Genomic DNA, 26,311 nt, shown 5'->3' with positions numbered 1-26,311 from the left:
ACAGACCCATCAGTTCAAGAGGAGGAAAAAGGCAGAACATTTCGAGCGGCTGATGAGGAGAGACACAAACTTGCCCTTTTCGACAAAATCCTGCAAACTCTTCGCTGAAGGAAATGCAAGACCGAAGACAATAGCCCAAGTGAACTGCAACAGATGTCAGCGGTACAAATAGCATATTGACGCCAATAAGCCGGACCAGAAAGAAACAGAAACCAGAAGGCCGTAGGAGAGCTGCCAAGATAGGTCAAAGTGGTCATACAGGAGTTCGAGCAAAATCCCAGTACAGTTGAAAGTCTTTGATCTTCGAACTTAAAAGAAAGCAAGGGCAATCAATCCTGTAAACACTGAAAGTGAATGTAAAGGTGAAGTTGGCAAGTATGAGCCCGGAAGAGGGATGCAGATTTGAAGGGGGCAAAGTCTAAAGATCCAAGAAGCAGTGTGTTGACAAGAGTGAACCCGGCCGAGAGATGTCCATTACAACTGTTTAAAAAGACAGTAAGAATTTTGGCGGAAGAAAATGCCATAGTGAACCCGGCAGAGGGAGGCTAACAGTCGAGAGGGGTCTGAGCCCTAACGAGGGAGATCCAGGGGTGAAGCCATCACCCAAAGTCCATTAAGAAAAGGAACTGTTATTTGATTTGTGGTGTACAATTTGTGAAGATTCAGAGCCCGGAAGAGGGGGACCCAGGGGTGAATCCATCACCCTAGAAATACACCCACAGAACTTTGTGTTTGTTTGTTGGTTTTCTTGGTAAACCTATCAGGCCCGTGGGACTAGAAAACCATTACAAAGGAGGCCAAGATATCGATAAGAACTTGTTTAGGATCCAAACCCAAAGAAAGAGATCCGAGGGGTGAAAGCCGATCACTGAAGACCACGAGGAACAGGGGTCAGGGCCCAGAAAAGGGGGATTCAGTTGTGAAAAATCCTCACCCTCAATAAAACCTGGGAACATACTTTCATTTTTGTTGAAGGAATGTTTTGTTTAGTTAATGAATACTTCAGACCCTTGTTGGGGGGGGGGGCAAACATTTTCCACCCCCCTCACCATCCCATGCGTTACAGCGGGGAGATACACTCCACTCTCCTGCCTATAACCCGTACTAATTAATAGTAGTAAACAAGCAAACAACCAAGCCTTTATTGAATGCTTAGAAACTCAATTTTGTGACACACTAGACGCCATCTTTTACTAGGCCCGAAAATTATCTCTAATACTGCTTCTCCCCTGCCCAGTGCCTCGCACAGCCGGCCCAGGCCCCCACTGTCTTCTGCCAGCTCTGCACAAGCCCTGTTCTCACAAAGTCCAGCCATTCATTGTTGCAACATTTAGTATCATCCCAGGTCAGATGAGTTCACTGCACTGTGTGAGACCGGAGCAGGCCCCAGCTCGGGTGCACATCCAGCTCGAGTGCACATCCATCTCCACTAACCTGCCCGTGTCCTTTCGACCCCCACCCGCCAGGCCCCAGTCCACTGGACCCATGCCCAACTGCTCTTTTCATACAGATACACATCGGACCTCTTCCAGTGACCAGACGAGGACACCCACCAAAGCCCTAATCCTATGCATCAATATATCCTCTGTAAACAGAACACATGTCCATCCGTATCATGAGGCATCAGGTAGCTCAAAACCCACAAGACAGGCACCTACGTTTGGGGCACTGTGGTTTATGAGCGCCTGGTTACAGGGGTCGAAATACCAGTATATCTGCCAGTAGGTTCTGTAAGTACCCCCCATTAATGTTAGAATTTTATGTTTGCCCTTTGTCTCATGCCATCAGTTCCTATTATGCTAGCTTAGACAGTTAGATATGTAGCATTTTTCTAACCTGACCTTCACCGCAGAGATGAGCCCAGAGGACCCATATGCCCTCCAAACGACTCGGACACAGAAGCCAATTACAGCCTGACATCACCTATACAGCATGCTGTGCCATGTGGGCCGACCAATCGAAACTGTTATTTCATACTGTATGTCGTTACATCACTCACAACGTTATTTTGGTTCATAATTTACTGCCTGTTTATTGTTTGGTAGAGCCCTCTTGGGCAGCAGAGTTCTCTGCTTGCATTTGCTTTATATAAATTTATTTCACTTGCAATTATTCTTTTGGTCTCATTCTCTAGCGGGGTGTGTCCATTTATTTGGTTTCAGGTGTACGTGCATGGTTGGGGACAAGTCTTCATTTGGTGACCCCTCTTGTGTGATATTGCTCGAGAGACCCCCGTACTTGCAGCGAGATCTAGTATTTCCCCAGAAGGGCCGCCTGCCCCAAAGAAAGTGTGTAAGGTTTTGTGGGTCCAGGCTTTGTGAATACCCAATTGCTCGCCGGAACCGGTTTAGGCCACGACGGGGAGGCCCAGAGGTTGTGAATAGACTGCGAACGGAGGCTCTTGGAAGAACACTGGCACGTGAGTATAAATTGCAAGGGAAAACAAATGTGGGGCAGTGGGAAGATTTTATATGGAGAATAATAAGGGAAGGAAACACACATGATTAGAGTGTGAATGAGATGGATGAGTGTATGAAAACAAGCATTTTCTTTTTATGGCCATTATTTTTTTTATATTGAAGGACAAGTTGAAAAATATAGGAGAAACGGGAACCTAGCTCTGAAAGGGGGTAGAAGGCACCGCTGCAGTGCACTGTCCCGATCAGTGCAGATATTAAGTGGAGAAAAAAGGAACAAAAGTAGGCGCCTTGCATAATTAGTGGGCTCGGGAACAAGTAGTGGTTGTTATTTTAGTCTGTTATCTTAGCTCATTATTTTAGTGTTTTAAAATGTGGAAGTAGGCCCAGGAGAGGGCGAGGTGACATGGATATAGAGTGAGTGAAGCAGGGGTAATGCTTTAAACAGGGGGGAGAAAGGCATGGGGTAAAAGGGTAAAAGGGAATGTATTAAGATTTATGTTTCCTGTTTTATGTTGTGAGTACATTCGTCGGTTTGTTGTCTAAAATGTTCAATGATTCATGTTCCATGTGACTGTAATGGTCTGAAGTAAGGAGATATTGATAGATTGCCTTGATCGAATAAAGAAGTACCACAGTCAGTGGATAGTGGAAACAAAGGAGGAGGGATCCCCCATGCATGGTCGGAAGAAGGGTCTTTTGATAAGGGGATACTGGAACATCTACCAACATATTTGATGGCCAAGTACAAAGGGAAACCGCTCCAAAATAGACGAGAAGTGCTCGATTTTTGGAAGATGTTCAAGGAAGCACCCACTACAAATAACAAGGAAAAGGAGGTAGGGTTACCAGAAATACCAAATGAGGGTGTGGGGAAGAAGGAGAAGGAGACTGAAGAGCCTAAGAAAATATACCCACTGCTCACGAGACCCGCAGAGGGATATGCTGACCCACTGTACGCACCAGGGGGAAGTACGCCAACCACACCTGCCACCGCACCACCCCCTCCTTATGTTCCAATAACCACGACACCTGCCCGCACAGGGCCAACTACCCAGGATCTATAAATAGTACTAACATCCAACCAGGCAGAATTGGCTCAATTAAGAACTCTGCGCGAACCACACTGCCACTACTCGGTGGAGGGCAACCACCATTACAACCCCCATTCAAAAGTTACTCCTTATTGGCAGAAGATGAATGGAAATCAGGTGACTTCCTTTTCTGGGTAGACAGTGCTGCAATAAAAACGGTTCAGGTAGAACGAGAAGGGGAGATAGAAAGTGTGGGAAATGATACAGTGGCGTCAGAAAGAGAAGAGGATTGCTGGAGTGACTTTTGACGAGTCCGATGAAGGGGCGGTAGGAGGGGTACAGCAGGTCCAGTGGGTAACCCAACGGATAACAGAGGTAGAAGAAGGATTGGAGGGAAGGCTTCGAACCAGGCTGGGGATAATGGCATTGGCGAAAAAGAAAGGAACAAAGATGACCAAAGGGAGGACAAAGTCAAAATTACAAATGCCCCTTATTCATAAAGGAGCAGGGTGACCCCACTATGTGCCTTGGGCACTGATGGACAAAAATAATCTCCTCAAGGCCCTCCAACCGCTCTCGGGGGGGGGGAATGGGAAAATGTATATATGCTTTTGAAAAGAACACAGCAGGGGTCCCCTTGGCCATAGGAGATATTAAAAGCCTTTTGGTATCGGCTGTGGGAGACCAAGCAGACATGGTGCGGATGAAGGTGGGGTTCCCAGGAGTAACTATGGGTAACAATTTGCATGATGGGGCTTGTTTTAATAATGTAAGAGTACAAGTGTGGGATGCACAGCGGAGGACCTTCCCCGACACCACAGATTTACATTCTATAATGCAATGCACTATGGGGGACGAGGAAGAAGTTACGCAGTTCATTCTTCGGGTGCAAATGTAGCGCGCAGAGATGGGCACAGCCTGAGACTAATCCACCTCCCTATTTTACTTTATCATCAAATGAGGGGTCCCGCAGGAGTTACAGAAGGCCCTTGACAAAATAGCTGGGATAGAGGCCAAAGGGTGGCCAGAGATACAGAGCATTATAGTTAGGGTTTCCTGTTTTAGGGGTTTATTCTTTTTTACTTCTGGGGGTGTTTTTCCAGTTTTAAAAAAATGTTCAGAATCTATGTTTATCAGTGTTTTCTCGTTTGCCCCCTTAAAAAAAAGGCAGATAATGTTTTTTTCCAGCGTAATAACAAATATTATTTTATTGTTTCATTGCGTGTATAAGAAGGGTAATGTCTCTAAGAGCAAAATATTATGAACACTTTCCGGAGAATAAAGATGTATGTGCTAATCCAGTAATATCTAACTCACTTTGGTGGAGATGAGGATTATTTTGACTGTCAAAATAAATAAACGACAAGAGATAATAACTGTTTATCAGGTGCTGCTCACTAAAAAATGAGAAGGGAGTCTCATTAATGTACCCCCTGAGGCTTGACTGGAGGGGGTGAGCAGGCCAAAACTGTTTGTTGGGTGTGGGAATATCAGGGATCCTATACTAGAATGTTGAAAAGGCAACACAGCAGATTAGGTGATTGTTGTTGAGATGTTTAATGTTTATAACTTCTGGTAAACCATATGGATTTTTTCCTATTCTTGCTGCAACTTATGCTTTAAAATGTGTTGTTTTGACTGGGGATGAGCATGGCTCTCTCGCGTCACTCTGTGTGGGAACCTTTGTCCCCATATCGAAAATGAAAAGCTGGCACCCATGAACATACTCCCAGTAAGGGAACATATTTTAAAGTGAAATATACAAATGTAGTTCCCCTTGGAAGAAAATGTGCAAGAGAAAAGAGCATTGGACTTTAAAAAAAGTAATTAACACCAGAAAAATAACCTAAGAGAGGAAATGTTCCAATAAATGAAAAGTACTTATACTATATAACAAGGTATTCACACAAATATATAAATCCTTCTAGAACAATGGTAGAGAAAAATAGTACAATTGTGATGTTATTACCCCCATCTTGATTGGGAGACTATAAATACCAGAATGAAATTCAGTAAAAGGCAAAAAATGGCCTTTGGGTTTTGAAAGGCTTACAAAATAATTGTAATGTGCGAAAGGGTTACCTGTTTGTGTTTGACTAATGCAGGTTTCATCTAAGATATGATGGAAGTGTTACATTCTGAAAATAATGTATTTATTTCTAAACTCTTCTGTGTTACAGTTACCTGGAGGACGGTGTTGATTTAGGCAACTAACTTTCTGCGTGCTTTCAGAATTAAATGCCCATTTGCATTGCTTTACATGGAAAGGTTAAAAGTGTCTTGTCCAAAAAAATGGTCCCTTAAAATGAACCATCATTTATAAATTGCCCCTAATTTTAAAACTCTCCTTGAAGAAAGAAAGTGCTACGTAGCAATTAGGGGGCCTGCAGCTTCTGATTGGCTGCTGGGTGCCGATGCTCTAGAGAGGCACAGTAGGTTGGAACATGATTGTGACAATGTGGCCTCATGCAAGCCTCGTACATGGAAGACACAGCTTTCCTTTTAAAGCTGAACAGGCAGCTGAAACTTTTCAGCGCTCCTCCAGACAGAAACACATACACAGATGATCTGTTGCCACAAATGGAGATACTGGAAAATCCACGTTAAACCATTTTCTGCCAATACAAATATTTGCCAGTAGTCAAGGGCTACTTTGAGACATTTTTGCCAATTTTAAGATGTGAATCATCAACCATAACAATTTCTCAAATTTGTCTACAATTCCTCAAAATAGCTCTGACCAAATATGAATACAAATAGTTTTTCTTTAGAAAGAAACGATGTAACATTGAATGTGCAGTGTTTTGAATAAGGTCAGGGGACAGGTGGGGAAGCAATGGGAGAAAGCAAACAAGGATACATGGGGTAAGTAGGGCCCTTTTCCTATTGACTGCCAAGCCCCCTCTCAAGCTACACCTATACCCCCAAACTTCCTCCCATCCCTGATCACACTAAAGCACCACTGGGATAGAGGAAACAGTGTTTTTCAGTTTAGGAGACACCTTTTCTCCCGGGGGTGTTTTTCCATGGTTCATCGGATTTCACTGAAAACAGGAAAGCCCAATTATAGTACACCATTGCAGAAGGATACAAAGAAGGAAAAAGAAACGGCCCAGAGGAGATTAGCAGAAGAAGCAAAGCTTGTACAGAGCAAGTTAGTGAAGGTTGAGTCAGTAACAGCAGTGCTGCCCTCAGAGCAGCAAGGGGGAGTGCCAGTAGCCCTACAGGCTAGGAAGGCTGCAACCTGGGTAGACAACGGGCAAAAGCAGTGGGGAGGAGATCAACAGTACACGTGACCCAATGGCAAGGAAGACATGCAAGAGGCAGAGGTGGGTACCGGGGGCGGAGAGTAGGAGGAGGAGGGGGATATGGAGGACCAGGCCCAAGAGGGGGTGGGCCAGGACCATGTTGGTTGTGCGGGAGGTGGAGCGATTTCGCAAGGGAATGACGTATACGGACAGTGGCTAATTATTAAACCAACCAGTAGTATAGCAATGAACAGCAGTATGGACACTCACATCTGGGCAGCCCACAGAGAGCACTTGTGTGTCCAATTCTATCAACTACATTATGCCCAGACGAGGAACCACTGGTGGGGGCAGGGATAGGAAACAAGCAGCTCATCTTTATGGTGGACTCGGGGGTGGAGAAATCATGTCTGTGTGAAGATGATTTACCGCTATCTGGCAAAAATCTCGAGACACAAGGATTCTCTGGGGCTGTGGTCACAGTTCCTCACACAGAAGATTTGGATGTAAGCATAGGGGCAAAACAGTACGAGCACTCCGCTACCATGAGAATTCCCCAGTAGACCTATTGGGACAAGGCTTGCTTAGCAAGCTCAACATGACCATATCTTTCACAGACAGGGGTATAGTATGCTCCACACCAGGTATGTGCTAGATCTGAGCGATGCTGCCAATACAGACAATAGCCAATGAAACAGCCATACGAGGGGTAACTACCAATGCAGACATGTTTGTTTATGGCATACAGGTGTTAGCATGAGTAGTACCAGAAATGACACAAATACTGGAGAGTACACTCTGATTTCGCATTTCGCCCAGAAGCCACCCCCGAGATATTGCTCGGTACCATCCTATCTCTTGATCTGCAGGGGGTGCTGGTTTCAGAAAAGCGTATTGTATCAATTGGCCTGGATACCAACGGGTGGGAATGGCGAACAGTGCTCTGCATTGACCCAAACATAACATTGCGTGAATTAACCGATGAAGAGCTGTTGACTGACAGTGACACTGATGGGGAGATCATACTGGAAATATGCTTGCCCTATGATATAATGTTACAAAACAGACGAGTGACAAACCCCCTCATGGCCGCTGTCAGTGCACCACCATCTTTTTGTGATGTGGACTCACAGCAAGTGCTGCCATATTTGTGGACCACAAACCCCCACGATGTAGGGTTATTGAGAGAAGTGATCCCTATAAATATAAAACTCAAGCCTGGTGCAGTATTTCCCAGGGTCAGACAGTATCCTTCACAAATGGATGGTTTATTTCCCCACTCCTCCTCACCTGTATCTTCACGTAAACTCTCTGGGGTTTCAGACCTCCTCTTCCGTCTTGTTGTCTTAGCCTCTTTGCCCTTCTTCTCTTTTTTATGATGCAAATAGGGACGATCTCCCTCGGCAGCCACCTTGACCGGATTGGGATCCAGGTCCAGGGGACCGCTGAGGAGCAAGGCCCCTTTCAGGGAAAAAGCCTTTGCCAGAAAAAACCCTGGATAGACAGATCTCAGTCCACTTGTTTCCGTTGGGTGCTCTTGGATTAGTACTGAGAAGCAGATAGTTCCTCCTTGAGAACAATGATAAGTGTGTAGGCAAAGGTTTGTAGTAATCAGCACTGGTCAAGAGGAGGAGCCAAGTAGTTGGGGATGAAATATGGAGCTGCCGGAGCAAAACCAATACTGTAGAAAATACTGCCACAAGGCGACTTACAAGAAAAAAGGTAAGCAAGTAAACGAAAGAGGAGGGACAGGATAGAAAGATAAAAGGCTGAATCGCGTAAAGTAAGAACAGAAGGAGGAGTCAAGAATCTGGCTAGAGTACGAGTAACAACCGGAAACAGGTAAGAAAGATAACTAGCCAGAAACGTGAGAAACAGATCCCCGAAATTAGCACAGACAAGTCTCACCAGGATGTTATAAGAATTAGAAGTAGCGTGAAGAAACAAACGAAAGCCAAAGAATGAGTAACAGGCAGAAAGCTGAAATAGAACGGAAGAAGAGAAGCCCTTCAGAAATGCCAGGGATTATTAGTCAGAAGCAAGTATCTAAACCTGTGCCAAAGCAAGAGAAAGATACTCGAAAAGTTACCTTAAACCAGAAGCATATCCCAAGTGTGACGGAAGACAGAAAAGCAACTGTAGACGTCGAAAGACGGCTGCGCAGGGTAATAATAGTAAGCGAGTCACAGGAAAAAAACACTGAGACTAGCAGCATATGGATTCAGAGACGATACAACGCACTGGCTCACAAGAGGAATGGACGTAAATCCAGTTCGGCAACAATCTTGGAAATTGCATAGACTGTCACAGTGGAACATAGACAACCATGTTAGGTATATTTCCACTTATTCCAGTACTTCCAAGTCTGATGCATGACAGTATCCCCTGTCAAGGGAGGTGGAGGAGGGAATAAAAGACACAATAGGCACACGTATGCAACAAGAAATTATTGTCCCATCAAACTCCCCATGTAATACCACAGAGTACCCCATCAAGAAAGCAAAAGGGGGGTCGTGGCGTATGATCCAAGACCTCCGCCCACTTAACGATATTGTCCAAAAGGAGTTCTGTCCCAAATCCGGCATCCATTCTGTACAGCATTCCAACGCAGGCCACGCACTTTAGAAACCACTCAACCCAGATTCCCAATATCTTACAGCCTTCACCCTAGGGGGAAAAAGGTATTAACACTGTTGAGTGCCCCAGGGATACTGTGAAAGCCCTAGCATTTTTAACAGAATATTGCACGAAGACCTCAGCAATATTGATGTTCAGCGCACCATCATTCAATACCTCGATGACCTCCTGGTATGTAGTGAAGGGGAAGAAACATGCCAGGGAGATTCTGTTGCCCTACTGCAATTGCTGGCCCAGAAGGGGTACAAGGTAGACAAAAACAAATTGCAGTACTGTCTGACTGAGGTCCTGTACTAAGGCCAACTGATTTCAAAAGATGGCAAGAGAATAAACCTGATCGAGCAGCTACAGTGCATGCCTCAGCCAGACCCCATACTGTTAAGGACATGCAGAAGTTACTCGGCATCTGTAATTATTACCGGGCATGGATACTGGATTATGCTGCCTACATATGGCCCCTATTACAAGGACTAAAGGAGGCCCAAAAAGAAAAGACACCCATCACATGGACTCCTGAAATGCACACCGCCTTCACGACACTGAGCTATGACATGCACAGCTCCCATCCTAGCCACGCCAGATTATGAACGGGAATTTTTCCTGTTCTCACACTCAAATGGAACACGGATGACTGCAGTGCTGACGCAAAAGACATTCTTGGGCCACAAGCCACTAGCATATTACAGTGGCACTCTTGATTCAGTGATGCAGGGGCATTTAGTTTGCGAACAGGCCCTTGCAGCTGCTGCTTTCGCCATTGAGAAAAGCTCAACCATTGTGATGGGATGTTCCATCACATTGTTTGTTAAACACTCACTGTTTGCCATACTCGAACAATCAAAGTTCACACTCACCACTCAGAGAACATCAGCCTATGAGATAATCATCTGAAGCCCAAATGTTGACGGAATACGATGCAAAACAGTTAACCCAGCCACGTTCCTCACAGAACCATGCACAGTAGAGGATATGCAAGATCATGACTGTGCCACTTATGAGGGAGAAGGAGATGACATTCCCAAAGCTAATGAGACCGCCTTAGATGAAGGGGAAGTGTACTTTGTAGATGGATCAGCATATATCTGTCCAGAAATGGGTGAAAAACATGTGGGTGCAGCAGTAGTGAGATTAGAGGAGGGAGACTAAGGGATTCTGGTCCATAAGCACCTACCAATACACTATTTGGCTCAAGCAGCAGAACTAGTAGCACTCATTGAGGCCCTGCATGCCGCAAAAGGAGGCGCAGTGACAATATATTTTCCGATTCAGCATATGTTACCACTACGGTGCATTATGGAATGTCCCGCTGGAGAAGGGGGGGGGAGGTGGTTTAGAAAGGCTGATGGGTCCCCTGTACAGCATGCAGAGTTACTGAATGAACTAATAGGAGCCCTTGCAGAACCATCAGTCGTAGCACTGGTAAAATGCCAAGTCCATACAAACAACAGTGATTAAATATCACTGTGAAACGCAGCAGCACTGAACACAGAATGCGTGGTAAAAGGAAAACCAGAAGAGCCCAAAGAGGAAGGATACAATGCACTTCCGATAGCATAAATAATCAAACTTCAAAAGAAAGCACCAACAGTAGAACAAGAGTTCTGGATAAAATGAGGGTGCACCCAGTCACCAACAGATCTCTTATGGAGGCAGGACACCACGGGAAAGGTAGTTATGCCTGTAGAATTGTTGCAAATAGCATTCCAACAACTGCACTTTCCAGGCTGCACCTCAAAGCAGGACATAGCCGCAGATATCCTGGAGAATTGGTACGTCCGGAACCTCCAGGAGTATCTGACTAAAATGACCATTGAATGCGTCACATGTCAAACATTTAATTCAGGGACGACCCTCAGAACCCTGCGAAGAACACTGCCTCACTCCATTGGACCTTTCCGGGAACTACACATTGATTATGCGGACATGGGAGAAAGTTGCAATGCGGCAAGATACTTGATAGTGGTGGTCTGTCCCTTTTCACCCTGGGTGGAAGCAGGGCCCTGCGCCCATCCAGATGCAAGGTGTGCAGAAAAACTCTAGTGAGGGAAGTGTTCCTGCGGTGAGGAATATGCGATGTCATACGATCTGACAACGGAACACATTTTGAAAATAACCTCTTCAAAGAAGTAACAACCTTATTAGGAATAAAACATAAGATGTATTCAACTTACCACCTGCAAGTGAATGGAGTGGTCATGAAAATCAACGGTCTCCCTAAAAGCAGATTGTCTATGTCACACTATCAAAAAGAACTGTGACTATTGTTTACCATTGGCCTTGTTTCAGTTGCACACGCAGCCCAGCAAAGACCACCACTTGCCCCCCCATGATATAGTGACTACCAGACGTATGCAAACGCTACTGTCACCGGTGAGGAGAATGTCAGATGCCCACAGAACAGCAACAGTGTTAGGGAGGAATTTAAGGAGTAGCTCATGCAATTTACAAGAGCAGAAAGAAGCATTGCAAAACAAGTTTCCTCACCATTTACAAGGGAGAGTGAAACAGACATGATCACAGCCTCAACAGACAGTCCAACACAACCTCTAATGCCTGGTGAACTAATCTATGTTTGCAGCTTTGTGAGACGGTGGAACTCGCCCAGATTCCATGGTCATTATGAGGTGGTGTATTGCACGCCTCTGGGCAGTGAAGGTGAAAGGACTGAAATATTGGGTCCATGTCAGAAAGGCCCATGATAGTGTAACACAAGAGAATACCCAAGAAAATGAACGAGAGGCAGCAGTGCCTTAGAGAAACAATATGAACAACAGAAATATAGAAGTGAAAATAGAAGCACAAAGATAAATGCAGTAATTAACGTGTACATAGAAAGAAATAGCACCTTGTGATGTGAGGAATTCTCTCTCTCTCTCCCCCGTTTTTCCATGCTTTCCTCTAATACTCCACTGTTCTCACATCTTATTGAGAATTGAACTGTATTACACGTTATGTTCGTCTTTGTAGGAGCAACGGATGATGGAGAGGATACCACTCGCAAATTCTAGAACTCAGTTAGATAGCAGTAGGAATTAAATAGTTGGCACTAGGGCATATTCGTATGACTGTGGGGTGTATTTTACTGCAATTGTTTTCTCTACAATCATGCTAGGGTTGGAATATATTGGGGTGTGTCTTTTATGGTGGGAGACATAAAAGAAGGGGGGGTGGGTAAACTAATAAAGGAAGGGGGATAACTAATATGGGATGGGGTAAAACTGATACGGGACCACAATGAGTCACCAAACCTCACTAACCTACACAATAATCACACTGAAGTAATCCCACAGCCTGGAGTAGTAGTAAATAATGAAAGTGAAAGAGTAATTTATGTGCAAAATGATGATTTATCCATGCCAACAATGTTTACAATGCCACAAACTGCCTCACAGCCAAACATAGACCCTACCTCTATTGTTGATGATGTGTATATGTTCCCCACCACTACTCCAAGTGCCCCCCAAGATCCGCAATACTGGCAGCTTAATAGCGATACAAATGTAAACGTAAATACTTTTCCGAGCTACCTACAGGTAAACAGAAAGAAAAGGCATGATGCATACTACGGATTGGGGTTGGACAAGGTAGAAGACCTCCACCATCCGGAGAGTGTAACAAATGGTACTCATGACATGAGCGCCACTGGGAGGTAGGCCACAAATGGTAGCTATGTATGTTGACAGATACCTCATGCGTCAGGGACGCCTAAGGTTTTAGTACCTCAAGAGACCCAAATAGTAGAAGCCCAATGTCTCGTTCATCTCGCACTACGTTAAATCAGGAACACCTTCTAGGCACACACAGTAAAACTACAACTGCTTCCTCCAGATGAGAAAATCTGCAAGAACAAGCCTGAAGGTGCAATGTGTTTCATGGAGCTGTTTTTTGCAATAAAAGTGACAATGTTCACAGAAAATAAATGGCAAGATGCAACCGTCATGTGCAAAGCTGAAGCACTGCATGGCTTATCGGGTGAGAGGCTGAATTGGATGGATGACATGTGCCCAGACCTGGACACACATTACATAGCTGACATGGGTCACCGCACTCGAAAGACCGATCAAGATCCAGCACGAAGAAAAATATGAACTGTGCTTTCACAAGGAAGGAAGAGTACCCATGGGGTTAAACACCCGCTGCAACAGGACTCTCGTCATCACGGATATGTGGAAAGGAACTGCTGCCCTGATGGGCCATTACTGGGTGTGCGGCAGACAGGCATACTTCCACCTCCCGTCGTCATGGAGGGGCTACTGCGCTCTGGCAACGCTGCACTGTTCACTGCTGTTGATACCAGAGAAACCCATCAAGGGGAAAGGAGTGACCAACAGATAGCAATGGGCGCCCCAACCAACGAATGAAGGGCGCCCCATCTATGACATACTGTCGGAAGACAAGCTGCAGGATCAAGTGTCACGCAAAAAGAGAGCCACCAACTATCTCTCTAAAGACTATTCTGACCTCCAGGCAGAGAAATTTTTCGCATCACTCATCCCCAGCATTCAAGCGCGAGCAAACGCCAAGTGGCTCCAAATCATCTGCTGGGAGCTGATTCAACTGGTGAATGATACTGAGGAGGGGTTCAACGTCATCAAGGTGGAACTAAGAGCACTGGGACTAATGACAATGCAGAACCGGTACGTGCTTGACCTCCACCCAGCTATGGAGGGCAGTGTTTGCTGACAAATTGGGAGTGCATGTTGCACTTTCATACCTTCTTCAGATGCCGAGAATGGGACACGTTCACATGTAATAACAGCTGTGCATGAACTCGGAGTAAGAATGAAGAAAGAAGGTGGCGTACAGCAGAACGATTGGATCAGTGCAGCATACGAGTGGGTGCCATCATGGCTTGGGACTGTAATGAAATTACTGGTCCCCATCATCGGCTTCATCTTGCTCCTCTTCTGTGTTTGCCAGTTAGGGGTTCGATGCTGTGCAAAGGCAATTCCTACAAGTGCGATGATGATGGCAACTATTGGTACCAAAAATAGCAATGGTAAGATGCCTCATGAGACAAGGGAAGCCCAAGTACAGACTGGGGAGAGCGATGAGCCCAAATACTGCATGGTGGCAATATATAATACAGGGGATGTAATAGACAACTAAAATCACACTACTATCAAACAACCCCAAGATCTCGAGAACTATAAAGAAGTGTGGGGGCCGTAGCTTGGTGGCCATGCATGGGTGAGCAAATCTCTGGAGCTCCCGAGAGATCCGGAACATAGATCCGCCAAACTGGTGGAAAATCAACGTATTTCGCAAGAAAAAATGCAAGTCGGGTGTCGGAAGACCTGCATAGTACACAGCTGGAAGCTTGAGCAAAATTATAGCGAACTGGCGGCAGAAAGGGGACCAGAGCGACTGCGACACCATGTACAAAACAGCGGGCGCAGATGGAGCAGCAAGGATAGCGGGCGTGACAGGGGAAGATCAACAGAGCAAGGAGGGAACGCAGCCAGGGGAGGGATTGCCCAGCTGTGGACCCGGCAACCCCATATCACTGCAGAGCGACAGAGGGAGACCGCGCCTGGCAAGGGTAAGAAGCGTACTAGCCAGCGGTCGGACAGAGCCAGAACGAGCAAAGAGCGGGGGGTACGGCCCGCCACTATTGGAGGTGCCCCGGGTCCGGCTGAGAGTACAGAGGCACCAGGAGACGGAGAGGTACTTCCCCGCAGCAGACGAGGAGTCGGCTACAGTCCGGAGCTGGAGGACCGTGGAGAGGACAGGGGGCAGAGCCGCCACCCAGGCTTGGCACCAAAGCAGGACAGCCCCAATGCACGAGCACTGGGCAGAGAGGACATACTGAGGCTCACCCGGTGTGACCACAGAAGGAAGGAGGCGGAAAGGACCGTCGTCCCACCAAGTAAGGAGTAGAAGCGGCAAACACCCCCAGCAACACCATATACAGACTCCGCCGCACATAGAGCCCCAGCCCGATCTGTGACAACATGCCAGGACAGCAGCACGGAGGGGGAGCATCGGGCGGCATTGGGACCCCCCCCAAGCAGGGTGGGAGGAGGGTAATGGGCCTTAAACACCGACTGGGCAACCAGGGGGGGGAATCAGACCCCAATGGGCAGGTTAGCACAGCCTTGCTTGAGTGAGCCCCGAGTGACACACGAGAGGAACACAGAATGGCGCCAGGAGGTGATCGCACCAGCCGAGCCTGGACTGCCAACACAGGCGGGAAGAGTTTGGAGCAACCAGCAACACGGTCCTCCGCAAGAGGAAGGAGACTGCAGGACACGGATCCACACCAAAGTTGACCACCATAATACCAGGCCCCGCCCCCCATCCGGCGGACGAGGTTGATCAGAGGAGGTGGGAAGAGGGGAAGTACAGACGAAGTAGGCGAACATTGTACTGTAAGAGGGACATCACAGAGCAGCGGCCGGAGCACAGACGACCAGCAGGGGGAAGCAACCTAAGTAGATGGGCAAAGCCCATTCCCCTGCAACAAAGCAGTTACACCCCCACAGGGGGGACCCCTAAAGGATCCAACAGGGGCATAATTAGACTGCCAGGGGACACGTGGGGTGTGCCCAGGGAAACCCAAACCACAATAAGGGGCACCATCAGCTCTGAGGCACAGCAAAATGCAAAGGACGCAAACCAAAGCATAAAGGGAGCCGCGGAAGAAGGCTCCCCCCTGCACAACGTTGTTAATAGCTGGAATATAACAGCGCAGGAGCCACCACCTGGGTGCAGAGCAAACAAAAAGAGGAAGAGCTTATTGAACGAATAACAATATACGTGGGAGGCCACAACCTATTAACTGGTCACAAAGTAAACAACACTGGGGAGACCCACAAACGTGGGGACCAAACTAGACACCCATACACAGCAAGGGACCGCAGGGCCTCGAGGTGGACAGCACTGGGACAGAGACTGCCCGTTAGAGAGAGAGCTCGCCGGCCACAAGTGAGGCAGTTCAGAGACATAGCACCTGCACATAATACTGGAGAATCGGGAGCCCCGACATAGAGACACAGGCCAAGGACATAAACATGCCAGACAAACAGAAAGGAGGTAAAGGGAGTCAAACCAGTATGGAGTCATTCGCCCGCAAGAACGAGGACATACAGCCTGTGGCAACAGAGGTGGCCATGGCCACATCAAACCCCCCACAAGGGGTGATCAGGCAAGTGGAAGGCAGCATTCTGGAAGCCATCGATGCACTTAAAGCATTGATAGAGGGCAAGTTAGATGCAGTGATCATAGTCATGGGGCTCCTCAGACAAGACACAAGGAATTTAGCAGAGAGGGTGACAACGGTGGAGCAACAGGTGCAGAGTAACACAGCGAACGACCTCCCAATCCCAAATGTTAGAGGTGCTGGATAGGATCCATACACTGGAACGCAGCGCTGAATACGCAGAAGGGAGATCTTGACGCAACAATGTGCACATAGTGGGGCTGCCAGAGGGGGAGGAAGGCAGAGACCCCACAAACTGCATAGAAAACCTACTGCTTCAGGAAGTGGGGGCAGGGAACTTATCCCAGGGCTTCATAGTGGAGAGGGCGCATAGAGCTCTAACCAGGAGACCCCATCCGGGGGCATCCCCTAGACCTTTGATTGCGAAGATCATGAACTTCAAAGACAGGGAGAAGATCTTGACATTCTTGAGGGAGGGTGGGGTGATAACAAGAAATGACATGAGAGTAACCATCTACCCAGGCTACACAGCGCTAGTGGAAAGGCAACAGGTGCAGTTTTGGCCGACCAAGGAGCGCCTTCGGGCGACGGGTGTGAAATTCATGCTGTTATACCCGGCCAAACTAAAAGTGTTGCCCAACGAGAGGTCATACATCTTTGAGACTACAGCTGATGCCCAACAATGGATGGACAAGCAAGGGATCCCACAACCAAGAGAGGGAAATGGGAGAAACAGGAATGCACCTCTATGAAGCACGAAGCGGGAAATGATGTTCAGTATACTTTACAGAGACATGGACCAATAACCCAACGGGTGGGAGCATCCACAAAATTTTATCAGACCGCCAGATGCCACAAGAACTTATCAGAGGAATGGAACCTGGGGACGCACCCCGATGTAATATGAAGAAGCGAAACAAACAGCAGAGTAACAGCATAGAGACTTGAACTAGTAGTAGGAAGCGGGAGCTCACCGTTTCCGGGAGCAGACCGCCAAGACCCACAGATGGGACCCCAAGGAAAGACAGAACTTGTGATGCCAGTTTCAAGGCACCATGCTGCAATGAGTGCGCCCACAAAAAGTAGGGCGGCACCTGCGAAGCGGCGGAGCCCGATCAGGGGGAGGGTGGCTGGGCGTTTGTTTATAGTTGTAGTAGTTGTGTGGTTAGGGTTGTTAGGGAAAGGCACGAGTGGAGGCGGACACATCAAACGACAAAGACACGGCAGAGGTAAAGAGGGAGAGCAATCAGAGCTATGTCTGAACGCAGTGAATCAGAGTTGTGCACCAGGGTGGGGGGCCAGCAAAGATCAGATGCAGGAGGAGGTTGACAAGGTGTGGAGAGACCAAAACTACCCCAACAGGCAGAGAAAAGCGAGGACAGGCCCGGATGCACAAAGCACCAGAAGGACGACGACCTACCAGTGCATGGGAAAGAGCGGGCTGCCGGACTCGGCGAGTAAATGGGCCAGGAAGTTGTAAATGTAGTCACATGGAACATCAGAGGACTAAATGCCTACATCAAGAGGTTAAGGGTTTACGCCTGGCTCAATAGGGCGAAGGTCCACATCTGCAAGAGACGGACCTGACGGCCGGGAAAAAGCCAAAGTAGCCAAGAAGTGGGGTGGCCATATGTATAGTTTAACGTACTCTAACTACGCAAGGGGGGTGTTGACGTTATTCGCTCCAGAGATCCCGTTCCAACTCATAAAACAAGAAAGGGATGCAGAAGGCAGGGTACTGATCATTCAGGGAATGCTGGAGAACCGGGAGGTGTGCCTGGTGAATACGCATGCCCCCAACCACGAAGCTCCAGAGTTCTTCAGGACACTCACACCCCGGCTGGCCCCCTATAGGGCAGCATCATTCATCTGGGCCCGGGACTTCGACTGCACATTGGACTCTCGGCTCGACAGATCGGATACCAAGCACAAAAAACCAGTGCCGCAGGCCAGGGCGTTGTGGAAGATACTGGATCAGCTGGAGGATTTCTGGAGGAAGGTACATGTGGGTACTAGGGGATACACACATTATTGCGCCCCGCACGGGACATTCACTCGAACTGACTACCTGTTCACGGCCAAGGAGACAGTGGGGGAATTCACTGGGGCACACATTCACGCACGAAGGCTATCGGACCATGACCCGCTAGTTGGGGTTTGAACATACACATACAGAAGAGCCTCCATACCCACATGACGAATGAGGGCAGAGGCATTGATGGATGGGGATTTCCAGGAGTACATCCACAGCACGATTATTTCAAGCATAATGCGGGGAGCGTGGAGAGTACTGGAACGGTTTGGGAAGCCCTTAAGGTGGTAGTCAGAGGGGCGGCAATAGGGAAAACCGGAGGCCTCATGGGTGAAGTTATGGCCGAACTGGACGAAGTAGAAAGGGAGGTGGTACGGGCGGAAGCACGAGCGGGCAAGATGGGTGAAGAACCGGGGGATCTCATTACCTTGAGGCAGAAGTATATGGCGATTTTGGAGGGACTGGGAAAGCTGGATTACGGGAAGTATATACAGAATCTACACGCAGAGGGAGACAAGCCCAGCGGGCTTCTAGCATGGCTGACTAAACAAGAGGGTAAGCGGGAACCGATAAATGCAATTCAAGACAAGCGGGGGGAGGACATCAGGACCCAGGAAGGCATCAATGCAGTATTCTCGAGATTCTATGAGAAGCTGAACTCCCGGGGTCAGGAGGCAGAAGAGGGAGACATAGCGGAGGCTCTGGCAGAAATCACCCTTCCCCAACTGACAGAGGAGCAAAGCCAAATGTTAGATATACTCCTCACAGTGGAATAATTGTCGGCGGTCATAACTGGGCTTTCGACAGGCAAGTCTCTGGGTCAGTGGGCTACCCGGGGCATTCTACAAGAAATACAAGGACAGCCTAGCCCAAGACTGCTGGAGATTCTAGAGGAGGTGTACAAAATGGGACAGCTCCCTAGTAGTATGTCGGAATCAAAAATCGTATCAATACTAAAACCAGAGTGTGGCTCTTACAGACCAATCTTCCTGATAAACCAAGATTCCAAAATCCTGACAGCGGCTCTGACCAACCGGCTCAAAAGGGTTATACCCATGCTGGTACTCCCAGACCAAACGGGATACGTACCGGGAAGGAACACAACGTGGAATCTCCGCAGACTCCTCTACGCCATAGACAGTATGAATCAGAGAGGGGGGGGGGGGAAGCGCAGTGGCATCACTGGATGCCATTAAGGCGTTTGTACAGGAGCCTAATCCAGTTTAGGAGCCCTTCCCCTATACCAAAGTGAGCGAGCACTCCCAGGAGTCATTCCCAGTTCACCGAATCAAAGATCCAAGGGCCAGGGTGAAGATGGGGAGGCACGTCTCGGAGGAATGGAGCATTGCACAGGGTACGAAGCAGGGCTGCCCTCTGTCCCCGATGTTGTATATCTTGGCCCTAGAACTATTTGCTGCTTTTCTAAGGGCCGGGTACAGCGACACTGGAATAATGATAGATGGGGAAGTACACCAAATATCAATTTATGCAGATGACATGCTGCTCTATGTCCAGAACCCACGGACACATCTGCCAGAACTGATTGAAGCCCTGGGAGCATTCAGCAGGCTCTCTGGAATCACTTTCAACAGGAGAAAATCCTTGCTGTTCCCCTTGGCGGACCCGAGAGGAGATAACCCAACCCAGTTACCAGACCTGGGCCTCACGTGGACCCCATTCACTTTCAGATATCTAGGAGTGAATATCTACCATGACACCAAAGAAACGCATAAGGCAAACACACAGGCAGCCCTAGACAATACAGGGAGGGCCATGCCATTTTGGAGCACGTTACCATTGGGGATGATAGGGAGGGCGGCTTTGTTGAAGATGACGGTGCTACCCCGTCTCATATAATATTTCACCAATATTCTGTACAACATCCCTGGGTCGATCTTTAAACAATTACACGCCAGGGCTCAGGGGTTCCTGTTGGGAGGAGGGAGAAACAGGGTGGCACTGAACACATTGCAGCGGGTCTATGAATGGGGGGGCATCAGGCCCCCAGACTTCAAACGATATTATTTTGCGGGCCGACTTCAATTTGTAGTAGAGTGGCTGGGAGAAGACCATCTATAGACTCAATACTCTTTCAACCGGCGGTGCAGCAGTACTAGCTGAGAGAGGTCTTGTAGATAGACAAATCCTCAGCAAAAACACTCCAGAACATTGTTAAACTGGGCATGTACCCGTGGAAAAAGGCGTGGAGAATCCAAGGCATAAAAGACCCCTGTTCCAGATAAATCCCTTTGGCGGGATTAGTCGATGCCCGCATCACAAATCTGGCAATGTACAGAACGCAGTGGGAAGGCAAGGGAGTAGCTCAAATAGGGGGCCTGTGGCAAGGCGGACTCTGGGTGGACTTTCAGACCCTGGTAGAAGAGCAGGTGTAATGATCACCTGGTATCCACAGGGATGCCACCCGACTTGGTTGGACTTCTCCCGACCTGGATTTGCCTCCCCCGGGTTCTCGTTCAGCTGAGGATCTAGTCTGGAATACAGGAGTTCTGGTTTAGCCCACAATCGCTTTCTCTCTGGGCCCACCTCCCTTGTGAACCCCAACAACCCCCTTAGAGTTTTCCTCACCTTGGATTTCGAAAAAAGATGCGCTCTCCGTCCTGCAGTTCTGTGCAGGGGTGCGTCGTGAATGGGGCGCTTCGCTGCCAAGTTGCTTCACTGGCGTTGGCCCGAGAGTCCAGACTGCTGCAACTCAGTTCTTTAGGCAAGTCTATTGTTCTTCATAATGTGTCCGTAATTGTAATTGCCCTTGTTGATGTCCTCCTTCTCTCTTAGGTGCAGAAGGGATGATGAAGACGTTGAGCTGGTTGAGAGGGCTGTGCTCGAGATGGTAAGTGAATGCGCGGAGCGCGGCACTATGTGTGCTTTTGCCGTTTGCTAACCTGTGTTATTCTTCTCTTGCAGGACGCCGTGATGTTCTGGATGGTGAGCGGCCGGGAGGATGCAGAGCGATGAGTGGATGTTGTCCGGACCGCCGTCGAGTAAGTATGGGAGCTACCCGCCGTGCCTTTCTCTTGCAGGTTGATGGAGGCGGGCACGGAATAAACCAACAGCGAGTTCCGCTCAGGAAAGCGTGCTTCCGAATGATGCTTGAATGAGGGATGCAAACGCTTACTAATGTTATCTTTCTTTTTCCTCCGCCAGGTTTCTGCTTTCAAGCAAGGACGAGCTTCCGAGGTGACACTAGAGCGATCAACAGGAGCTGGATTGACAAGCAGGTAAGGATGGCTAATGGTGTTCTTCTCTTCCTTTGCAGGTGCAGGCCTGGAATGCAGAGGACAGATCACGGTGAATGTCACGCTGCGAGTGCAGAGCAACGCGAAGCGTGTGCTGCAGGTCGGGCGTGGCTTAAATAGTCTGCAGGTATCCCAGGTGCCTTCAGGCCTGACCACACCCTAGATGCTAGTCCGCAGTGCAAGGACTAGCGAGGGCCCTGTAAAAACCTTGGTAAGGCTTCCTGGTGACCTATTCCTTCTGGTCATTCGTTTATGGCCAGCTTCAGGAGGACACCAACCACAGAATCAACCATAATACTTCCGTACAGACTTGAGACCCGGGAGTAAGACCCACCACCACAGACTAGCTGAGACTGAGACATTTCAATAGAATGAAAAAAGATTGTGATAGACATCTTACTTGGAACTCTTTTTGCTTGATTTGCATCACTGATCACCTATCCCCATATTTGCTTTTGTTTTTAAAAGCTGCCAGGAAGGACCAGAAACCAGGCTTATTGAGAAATGAAAGAACGTATGCCATGGCCCTTTTTTAACCTTCCCTATAGACCAATATGCTTACTTTGTCCATAATGATTGCAATTGCAATACCTTTTGTCCTCTTTCTTGACCCTAAGAGATTTGCTTTCGTTTGTCTTTATAAACCTAATAAAAACAAGTTTGGAAACGTATTCCACGTCTGCCTTTTATCCGATCTTGTATCCTTTATGACATACCTTTGATGCTGAGTGGTGATGGTGGAGGCTTTGCGGTGTGCTGTTCTGGCTGAGTAAGGGGGTGTAATATTAGCGCATGAGGCAAGTGTTGGGATGTGTTTCCTTGCCCGTTTGGCTGATTTTTGGTCAACCTCATCTCTCGCCATAGACGAGTGGAGCTGGTGGTTCATGTTAAAGGAACAGGGTCCCTAATTGCTGATTATTGAGTTGTGACAAGGGTGTCTTTCTAGGAGCCTGACTAGGTCTTGAACTGTCTGGTAAGATCCCAGGGATTCCACCATTTGCCACCTCTGGTTAGTTCTTCACTACACTTGTGGGCATCTTGAGCCCCAGAGTACTCCGTTTCCTTCCAGCATACCCAGGTAATGTGACTTCATCACATAGGGCAGGTATAACTATTACACTATCCAGATTTGGAATCAGCAGGCGGTTCCGATCTCCCAATCACGGTCACACTCATTTCTCTTGCAAATCTGTTTTTATGTTGAAAAAGAATCATACCAAAGTCTGAGGACTTTGCAGACTGACACTGAGAATAGAAGGTGACATGACGCTGAGCTGTGTAGCATCGGGGTGGTTGTTTCCCTTCCACCTGGCTTCAGAAATGGTGGCGAGAAAGTCTGGGAGGGATCAAACTAGGAGAAATGCCTCAGAGATTACAGAGAGTTATAGGTCAGACACAGCGACCAAACCATTAGAGAAACCTATGAGATTGCTCGGAGTGATCAGACCTAGAAAGAAACATGCAGAGTTTGCTAAACCTATACCTCAGACATCGACATGACTAGACAAGGCAGCATTAGCCCAGGTGGGAAACGCATGGCTGGGGGTTAAACTCATAACCTGACAAAAACCCAAAGCAAGGGGGAAGAAGTACCTGCTGATAGGAATGCGATGAAAGGCCCAACTGGACCAGGTAGACCACCCCCAGCTGCAGGATGATACTATTTAAACCAGACACACACTCTATCCAAGGGGGTGTAATACTGGTTGAAAGAAGAATGCCGGAAAACAAGCTGCACTCTAAATCCATAACACTGAGTTGCTAAGAGGCAAACTCAGTGCTATATCTCTGAGACTTTAGACAAGAGTAGTGAAACCTGGGGAAGATCATTATCATTATTCTCAAAGTAAGGTTTTTAAGACACCCTGAGTTAACCCATCCTGACACCTTGCACAGAGTATCCTTTATTTTTTGTAGCATGATTCCCAAAGAACATTTCAGAGTTAGTGATACTTCTACAGTGATAGCCAATAAAAATCATTCAAGCTTTATATTTGACGCAAGTGTGTTCTGTTGACCCTATGCCACACAGGTCATTTGTAAGTGAATACCCATTTTGTTTATATCTGGGTTTTATTACAGCCATGTCCCCATCAGATATTTGGAACTATCTAAAATAGCCATAACATATGCAATTCCTGAACTGTGGATCTACTTATCTTCCTTTGTGCATATGGCCAATGTTCTCTAATAAAGACAGTGGCTTCTGCATTATATTCACGAGGTACAAATTCGGAGAAAACAAATCCTGACAGGTTGAATAGGTGAGCCTTTGCACATAAGCAGCTTCCAGTTCCAAAAAAGTTACAAAATTGAGTAGTGCATTTTGGAGTCATGTGTAAACAAAATCTCTATACAGTAGCAAAGATCACAGTGACCGAGGGTCTCAATAGATGTACTTTCAATAAACAAACATTGTATTTATAAGTGTTCCACTATTGTGGAGTGCATTTTTTTTAAAGTATTTGTTTGCCTTCTGTGAACTCAATAAAAGCTACTTATTCCACCAGTCTTCCTCCTAAGGGTTAAGGGGATATCAATTCACTTTCTACATTTGCGAAGAGCAAATGAAATTTAGCATAGAGGAGTGAGTGAGAAGTTTATAATGTGCTGGACAAAACCTGAAAGAGAGTAAAATGCCAAACACAGATTTAATTATAAAACATAAAATTGACCACTTTCCAGCACCTACATATATTGATAACTATAAAGACAATGCGATCAATCATAATGTTAATACCAAGAGTTGTTAAGTAGCCCTTGTAGACTCTACCACTGCCCACACCCAGGTGTAAAAAATAAATTTCCTAGATGACATGATATTTCCCCCATTTCTCCTAAATAGCCTAGGCTAAAAATACAATACGATATTGCACCCCACATTCTAGCCTTCAAATATGAAAATCAAGAATTCCCTCCGTTACCATACATCCCTATCCAAACTAACTAGAACAGACACTAATTAGTTTCATATGATCATCTTGGACACTACCGAGCTCTTAGTACACGTTCCAGGCCGTCAGATATCCACACTTCAAAAGAATGAGATTATTCGCAGGAGCATCGGGGGCTACCCAGGGTTTGCACTCATATCAACTACAGACTCAGGAGGTGGGTTCTGAAGGGTCCCCCATGAGCACCTCTTTTAGGCCAGCTACATGTAACCTGTCCCAGAGAGGGCAAGGGTCCAATCCTGGGGGGAGCGTTGCCGATAGGCAATGCTCTGGATCAACACATCAGAGACGATCGCATCATGCTCCCAATTCTCTTAAATGTACACTCCGAGGGACTGATAAGAGCTTTAAAAGACTGTCCTTTTGGTTCTTTTTTGATAGGGCAGTGGTCAACATTTAAAGCCCTTATCAGTTTTCTTCAACGCTATGTTCGGAACATATGACAAATGAATAACACTCAACATACTATGGCAATCATATAGGGGGTACTGGGAATTATGATGCACATCAGTGGGTTAGATATATATTTTTTAAATTACAGGTGTTATTTTCCTCTTTTACAATTATAGTTTTTACCTGTTCTTGTTCGTTTAAGTTCTTCCGGTATTTGAACAGCCAATGTGCCAGATACTCTATGGGATCCATCGGGCGATGCTCGGCGACCTCAGCAAGCGCTTCCGTCAGACATTTCCCAAGGCACCTCTTGAGGTATTCTGAATCCATTGTCATCCTTGAGCCACTGTCTGAATCCATTTGAATCTTTGAACCACTGCATGAATCCATTTGAATCTTTGAACCACTGCCGGAATCCATTTGAATCTTTGAACCACTGCCTGAATCCAATTGAATCTCTGAACCACTGCATGAATCCATTTGAATCTTTGAACCACTGCCTGAATCCATTTGAATCTTTGAACCACTGCCTGAATCCAGTCCCATGTTTGAACAACTGTGGTAAAGAACAGAGTTTGAGTCAAGCATGAGTGTGCTATTTCATCATGCACTTGCGGCAGATAGTGCATGTGTTACAAATACAAAGAAACACCCCCACCCACCCAATTTTGCACATTTGGCTTCAATGTATGCTCTGGGGCTGTAAACCCAAGATTGACTGGCCAAGATCAATCCCATTGGATCTGACTGTATAGAAATCACTATTTGGCCGCAGGAGAAGAATAACAGAGGAATGTCATGGTTGCTTGAAAGAAGCTTTCATTAAACATGACCGTACATTGCTGAACTGCTGAACACACATTCAATTCCTGTGAAATTATCATGATGGTGCTTCGCAATTGAAAACAATGGGCCTCATTACGAGGTGGGCGCAAAGGGATACCGGGCACCTTTAAGGACATTGGTACCTATTCCGAGGTCCCTTAGCGGGTCCCTTCCTTAACGCCTAGTTTTACCAGGCGTTATGGACGGGGCCCGTTAAGGGACTTCAGAGCTAATAACAGTACCGCAAATTACGGTACCGTTATTAGCTCCCTCCCCATTCCCATTGAGCCCTATGGGGGCTCAAATGGGAATGGGGATTGCCTTTTTCAATGGGGATTTACCGGTCCCGCAAAGG

At 47.1% G+C, this 26,311-nt stretch overlaps 1 protein-coding gene across 2 annotated transcripts in view; it reads right to left on the bottom strand.

Annotated features, from left to right (window-relative positions):
• Positions 1 to 26,311, bottom strand: part of LOC138472650 (DPY30 domain-containing protein 1-like) — a 344,183-nt gene that overhangs the window by 230,460 nt on the left and 87,412 nt on the right. For both annotated transcript variants that reach the window (XM_069610928.1, XM_069610929.1), the window contains exon 2: positions 25,315 to 25,687. In XM_069610928.1, the coding sequence (XP_069467029.1) occupies positions 25,315 to 25,687 (373 nt within the window). The remainder of the gene's footprint in view (positions 1 to 25,314; positions 25,688 to 26,311) is intronic.

Source organism: Ambystoma mexicanum, chromosome 8, assembly GCF_040938575.1.
Source record: "Ambystoma mexicanum isolate Mex_15411 chromosome 8, UKY_AmexF1_1, whole genome shotgun sequence".
In the NCBI taxonomy this organism is placed as follows: domain Eukaryota; kingdom Metazoa; phylum Chordata; class Amphibia; order Caudata; family Ambystomatidae; genus Ambystoma; species Ambystoma mexicanum.
Note: the sequence above shows the minus strand (reverse complement) of the source record. Positions and strands in the feature narration are given on the sequence as shown.